Source organism: Clupea harengus, chromosome 16, assembly GCF_900700415.2.
Source record: "Clupea harengus chromosome 16, Ch_v2.0.2, whole genome shotgun sequence".
Classification (NCBI taxonomy): Eukaryota; Metazoa; Chordata; class Actinopteri; order Clupeiformes; family Clupeidae; genus Clupea; species Clupea harengus.
In genome coordinates this window covers 20,268,692-20,276,030 of record NC_045167.1, presented here as the reverse complement: position 1 = coordinate 20,276,030, position 7,339 = coordinate 20,268,692, and the positions used below count along the sequence as shown (strand labels likewise).

Genomic DNA, 7,339 nt, shown 5'->3' with positions numbered 1-7,339 from the left:
TAAGCTACTGGATGACCTAGATTTCCCTCAGGATTAATAAAGTATCTATCTATCTATCTATCTATCTATCTAATAACTGTAGTGACGATCTGCTCCACTTCCGTTACAGACAGTTGCAATGATGTGAATTCTCACTTTATTTTATTTTAAACTTCAGCACTACCCAAAACTGCTATTCACACTGATAGACTTCTTATGGGCTCCATCAAGACTGGTTGAAGCACATAATCTGGGCTAGGGCCAGCAGGAAACTGTGGAGATGTGTTACAACCTGATGAATGGTGTTGCGTGAACAAACCCAGTTCCTAATTGATGTGAGTGCGACGTGCAGCAACAATCTTGTCTTCAGAAGATCATCGTGGGCTGGTGCCAAAATGATACATTTAGAAATTTGACTGCGGAGTCGGGTATGACCACAGTGGAGGAGACGTACTAGCAATGAACTGAAACGTACTGACCGGTCATTATTTGCATTCATTTCATTACATTCATTTCATTACATTCATTTCATTACATGTTCATTGTATGTGTAAGTATGTGATTTACCTGGTTTTATTTCATCCTGATTTATTCCCCTCAACAAAACTCCCACAAGGACAAGATAAGCTATTTTTGTGGAATACTTTTGAGCTCTGCCACAATGCTTCCTGTGTTCCTTCAGTGTCATATGTGTATTGAGAGGGAGGGGAAATGATTTGTGAGGGAACACAAAACTATTGCATGTGAATCCAATAAAAAAAATCATAGGTGAATGCAATAACTACTGAGAGTACACAGAACACTAGAACACAAATAACAGAACACAGAACACTAGGACACTAATATCAGAACACAGAACACTAGAACACTAATATCAGAACACAGAACACTAATATCAGAACACAGAACACTAGAACACTAATATCAGAACACAGAACACTAGAACACTAATATCAGAACACAGAACACTAATATCAGAACACAGAACACTAGAACACTAATATCAGAACACTAGAACACTAATATCAGAACACAGAACACTAGAACACTAATATCAGAACACAGAACACTAATATCAGAACACAGAACACTAGAACACTAATATCAGAACACTAGAACACTAATATCAGAACACAGAACACTAATATCAGAACACAAAACACTAGAACACTAATATCAGAACACTAGAACACTAATATCAGAACACAGAACACTAGAACACTAATATCAGAACACAGAACACTAGAACACTCATTTCAGAACACAGAACACTAGAACACTCATTTCTCACCACGTCCCATCAGAGGCTCTGTAGATTCAAACCTATCCATGATAATTCTGCCTCTTAATCTTTACAGCTGAATATTTGCCACACCATCCACCACCACAGCAGTCTGCATCGCACTAAGCTGCATTAATATCACTGAGGTCAAATGATTGGGTTATAGTGGTCACTGTGTGTGTGCCTATGGAGGTGTGTGCCCACATCAGGAAGGAACTGAAGGAAATGAAGACAACTGTAGGCCTATTTGTGCACACAATAATGATAGTTTGTGCTTATCAGTGTGTGTTTTTGTGCGTGTGTGTGTTCATGATTGGGTGAGTGTACGTGTGTGTTTGTGTATGTCTGGGGACACACTGTGCAGACAGTAATGATGAGGGATCCTCTAACTGATTGGGCAGCAGTGGGCTTTCACTGCTGTTCTGTTCCGCTGTGATTCAGTTAGAAATGCATCTGTCAGTCAGAGCTGCAGGCACACAGGCAACATAGAATCACACACACACACACACAGACACACACACACACACACGCTCATACACGCACACACATACACAGTTACAGACTTCCTTACATACTAGAAACAAGAAAGACAGAACAATTTGAGAAACACACACACACACACCCTTATTAACGCGAAAAATATTATTTGTCAACTGTACCTGAATATCATACACAATGCCTTTAACTTGAGAGGGTTAATACTCTCTTAATAGTGCAGGCTAATGCCTCAAAGCCATGGACCCCTACTGCAGTTTAGGTCAACATCACACCCCAGTGCTGAAACACCTGAGGAACATTCCTGAACAAACTGGTCCTCTCTCACGAACCCTCTCTCCACCACTGACTACCTGTAACTACGAACACTTTGAAAAAAAAAAAAAACACTTGAGCTGCACAATCAACCTCCAATCACTCTGGGTGCGACTCATTGCCATCTGGCCTCCCACTTCCAGCTCATCCAGAGTATATGGAGATCTGTGGATTGTCTAAACACCCGCACGGCACCCTGGGTCTCCCGTGTCCTATCACTGCACAGCCGACAAAGGGAGCGTAAAAATAGCCCCGGACACCTTACCTGCGCCCATCCATAATTAATGAGGGGCAGATATTTAATCAGCAGGCCTTCGCTGCTCCCCAAAGAGCCCAGGCCTCCATGCACTGGAGGGAGACAGAAGGGAGATTAAACTGCAGGAAGCTCCGTCTCAATTATGCATCATAAAAGCCTGACCCGCAGTCAGTGTTGACGTCCGTCTTAGGAATGCTTTTGCCAGTTCCTGAATGTTATGTCATGTTAATAACACAGGGTTTTTGCTAATGGCTTTTTTGTGTTTGTGATTTTTACTAAACTATAAATAACAAAGGAAGCGAGAGTCTACCTATATAGTGCGTCGTCTAGGCTCTGAGTGAGCCAGTGAGACACATGGGCACGCACAGAGAGGCACAGATACTGATGCTTATCTACGACCTGGCGATGGAAGGCAAGTGTTTGAGAGGTTCTGCTTTCATCCGGGGTATCCAAGTGTGTGTGTGTGTGTGTGTGTGTGTGTGTGTTAGTGTGTGAAACAGAGAACAAACGAAAGAAAGAAAGAAAGAAAAAAAGGTAACACGACCCTGACCTGGCTCATGTAATAAATTACCTTTGACCCCTGCAGGACCTCTCCTCACCAATGTCCTCATTATGCTGGCAGGGTAGGGTATCTCAAATAGACAGAGAGCAGCATCCCATACTCACACTGAGAACAAACACTTCAGACACTGATGCTAACTAGCATGTATGGGGAGGCCACAATTCTATTCTATACAGCAATGTCCCTATCCAGTTGGGTTCCAGAAATGTTGGTGGCGTTAAACAGATGCAATTAGGCTAATTGTATTGGATATATTTCAGGAGAAAATCCCTTAGATAAGGGTATGTAACGTGTTTCTACAGAGAACAGACCACAGTTATTCCAGACTCTTGTGGCCAATCTATTAAAGAACCCAACAGGCTGTAGGACCCTGGAGAGCAGTGTGGCCTCCGGGGATGGAGGTATTTTTGCAATGTGACATTGAGGACATCGATCACTGTCAGAATCACAGCTTTAAAAACTCTCCCATCTACCACTTGGGCAGCACCGGGTCGCACTGTGCCATGGTAGAGCTACCAACACTGGGCAGAGGAAAGGCTTTGGGCAGCCGCAAATCAGCAGGGTCATTTATTGGGTATTTTAAGGGCACTTTAGGGACGTCACATTTCAACTCTTTCAGCACATGAAGATGTGCCAAGCATTTCAGCTATCACATATCAAGAGAAAGGGTTTTAACTTTGACACATGCACTACAACCGGCTCCAAACTGATTTCTTTTGTAGTAGTGGTAAAGAAGCTTATACTGGGCTCTGAAACACTGTTAATTGCACAGAAAGCTTTTTATAAAACAAGAGCAGGCGTATGGAACTACTGAATCTGCAAATCAGTCATCCAAACGAGTGTGTCTGTGTGTGTGTGTGTGTGTGTGTGTGTGTTTGTGTGTGTGTGTCTGTGTGTGTGGGTATGCGTGTGTGCACATGCATGTGCATTCAAACAGACGACAAATAGGCACGGTTCACTGAGTATGACCCCCTTCTTTACACACACACAGCCATATCTCTCTCTCTTTCTGTCACACACACACATTTGGCACAGCACAGATCTGCAAATGACCTGGAATCATTGGCCCAAGAGATGTCTCGCCCAGTGCTGCCAGTCCGCCCAGCGCTGCCTCATTCAGATGACATGGCACAGTCCTCCCCCATCCCATCATCCTCTGCTCTTATGCTCTGCATCCTGACCATTCTCAGGGCATCAAGAGCAAACCCAGTGCCCACCCTACACCAGGCATGGATATCCAGTGAATAGACACTCCATTGGGACAGGCACATCCTGTATCCGTATCCCATAAGAAGATTAAAAAGTCTGTTTTGACTGAACTGAAAAGGACAGCAATCAGCCTAATACATGTAATGGATCAGTTTGATTTTCACTCAGTCATTAACAGAAAAAGAACTTGATTGAAAGTCCCACTGCCGCGCCGGAATTAACCCATATTTTTCCAAGGCTTCCAAGCCTCTACAATTTTTCATTTCTTTTTAGCTTATTTCATAAAGTTGGTGACTTCAAATGAATGCTCTCATATATCAGATGCGACCTCACCATCATCCAGTCACAGCTGGAGTCTTACGGGTTAAACTAAGACCGCAGCTTCACTGGGTGACCTTGTTTTGCATACGAGAGAGACCAACACAAGAGAGCCAGGAGCTACAGCTACACACTGCTGTCACGGCCATGCATTATTTACACACAAGTGCAGGAAAAGCAGCAGGATTGGGATAGCGTCTGTTTCAATTGAGTTGGGTCAATATTTAAAGAATTTCACTTTTCTTTATGAAATTCGCACATGCCATGTTTTCCATTCCATATTTTTTTCCCAACAATCTCTACTGGATATTGGATTGGACTGTATATAGATTAGGTTTGATTGATAAACACAAACAGATGTGTTTGTGAGCTTGTAAGTGGGCATTTAAATGATCCATCTCTGTGGCGTCAAACCACCTCTGTACCCAGAGATGTCACCAGGCAAACCCCCACTGAGTTATCTCACACATACCTACCCATCATGCATTGCCGCTGTAGCCATCAACCAAGCAACTCTGCAAGTGCAGCATTATAAATAAGTGAAAAGGTGAGCGTAACACACATTGGGATCGACCCGGGTTCCCTTTCTCACCCAAAGCCCGGATAGTGTGTGTATGTGTGTGTGAGAGAGAGAGAGAAAGAGAGAGAGAGTGTGTACTGTCGTTGCCAAGCAACGCCCCCAGGACAGTCAGAGGCAGTCACCAAGAGCACCCTGAGCCAAACGAGAGTATGCCAGAGTGTACAAACAGTCAAACCGTTTATTAAATGTGTCTGTCAGTGGGTTTCCTGTTTCCCAGTGGAACGATAATTGTCCCACTTACTAGTATTTGCACAAACAAGCATGATTAAGATCTGTAGGCAACAATCCACAATCTAGGTCCAGTCCACTAAGAAGCTTTTGGCAGCGCTACTTGTTCATGTTGAGGAAGGATAAAGATAACACATCTAAAGAGCTCCCATCAGATGTCCTGGGCTGGATGACAATGGCCTGGACTTTTATAAAATGGAGAAAATGTTGGTCTTACATACAAATGAATATCCAAACTGCTTGGATATTAATTACTGCACTTTAAAAAAACTTTCAGACCAAGAGCATAGGCTATAGGTATTAGGCACAGGAAACAGGTGGAGATCATTAACACATTTTGTAGCAGCCAAATGTGCAATAGTCAACAGCCTTTCCTAATCCATCAGCAGTTATAAAAACTGGATAGTGCTGGACATTAACTTTTCAAAACAGAGAGAGAGAGAGAAGTTGGGACTGCAGCAAGTGCATATCCCGCTTCAAGGAGCCTTTTGGAACACACATTGCCAAATGAAAACCAGCTGGCCAGTGTGCTTATCCGACAGTTTTCCAGTCCTCACAAGTCTGATGCTGTACCATGGACAGAAGCAGTTGAAGACAGATATGTATTGCAAAAGCATGAACGGAAATGTAATCTAGGAGGTGTCTAAATGTGAATACATGTAAATGTAAGCTATATGGGCCTGTCTGTGAACTGTTTGAACCATCACAACTATATCTCTCCTCAACCAAACTGGTGTTTGCTGCAGCAGTTTCAGTCACCTTGTATCAACTGTATTTGTGGGACTGCGTGGTACGTATCAATATAGTCCAGTGTTTTAGAGACTTCCAAAACGTCTGCGTGGAAAAAAAAATTCGCTACGTGGTAAGGCGACAAGGATACAACTAATTTATAACCAAAGGCAAAGACGCCCATAGGGCATTACACACTTCACACTCAGAGAGTAGGCTACATTAGACTATGCGAATATGCTTCTTTTAATGCAGTGCCTAGGCTAACCACGGTGACCAAATGGCAACCTCCGACCGTAATACCTCCATATCGTTACCAGATAACTCGTGCTGAGATGTTGTGACAACCATAATAAAAAACCTTTTGGTCAATGTACAAAGTCGACACCTATCTGGCCCACTTTCACTTTTTAATACTGGACTCTCATTGGAGCCACCTAATTACTTTGTCCCACATTCAATATTTAGGACACTCAGTGCCTAAGGACAGTGCAGCATATAGTCCGACACAAGCAAACATAACTGAGATTCCATAATGAAAAAAGTGCGAGGGGGTTTGAATGTTTACGAAGGCCTCCACTCACCACCAGAACGGAGGTGCGAACCACCTCAGAGACGCTCTGTCGGAGCTCGGCAGCGGTGCCCGGTTTGCTGAGTCCGCGCGTGAACTTCCTCGTCTCAGGCTGAGTTGTCAGGGACATAGCCGCGAGTGTTCGAGTTTTCCTCACAAACTGCTTACACACATCCAAGTTGGTGAAAATAGTTTACCCTCCGCGGGAAACCATCAGCCGCCGGCTCCCTGTGTCTTCAGTCGTCAGCCAGCAATGCAGCGCACCTTCATCCCGACCAAGAGCAGTGTGCCGTCGGTAATATCCATCTGTCGTGCCTTCCGCAAAATTTCTGCTATCACGTAGGACAGCTGTCTAACCCCAACGCATGTCTAAACGTGTGTGTGTGTGTGTGAAAACAGAGAGTTCCCCTAGTGCGGCTACCGTTTCGTTACCGTCCGCTCCCCCGGGACTACATGCTGGGCTCGCTACTTCGCACTCACCACTTTGAGTGCGTGCTCTAACGGCTACCGCTCCGTCACGCCTCCTCTTCTCCCGTTCGCTGAATAGAAACACCCTCTACTCATGACAGGTGAGGGACCGTCCAGTGAAGCGAAGCAACCGATTTGTTCCAGAAGCTACCTGAGCGTAGCTTTAATGAGCAACGCGAGGTTAAAGAGTAAAGGGCCCTATTACAGTTAAGACCAGTTAAAAGTAATCTTAATATTTTGCCTCCATAATAGTAGCTGCCTATGGTAACGATGCTTTCCTGCTTAATACAAGTCATAGGCTACAAGGGCCCTATTACAGTTTAGACCAGTTAAAAGTAATCGTAATA

The 7,339-nt window shown here is 44.0% G+C and overlaps 1 protein-coding gene across 3 annotated transcripts in view; it reads right to left on the bottom strand.

The window, feature by feature from the left end:
- dock9b (dedicator of cytokinesis 9b) overlaps positions 1–6,910 on the bottom strand; it is a 90,794-nt gene extending 83,884 nt beyond the window's left edge. For all 3 annotated transcript variants that reach the window (XM_031583079.2, XM_031583083.2, XM_031583084.2), the window contains exon 1: positions 6,538–6,910. In XM_031583079.2, coding sequence (XP_031438939.1) covers positions 6,538–6,654 — 117 coding nt within the window. In that variant the 5' untranslated portion in view covers positions 6,655–6,910. The remainder of the gene's footprint in view (positions 1–6,537) is intronic.
- Positions 6,911–7,339: the final 429 nt, after the last annotated feature.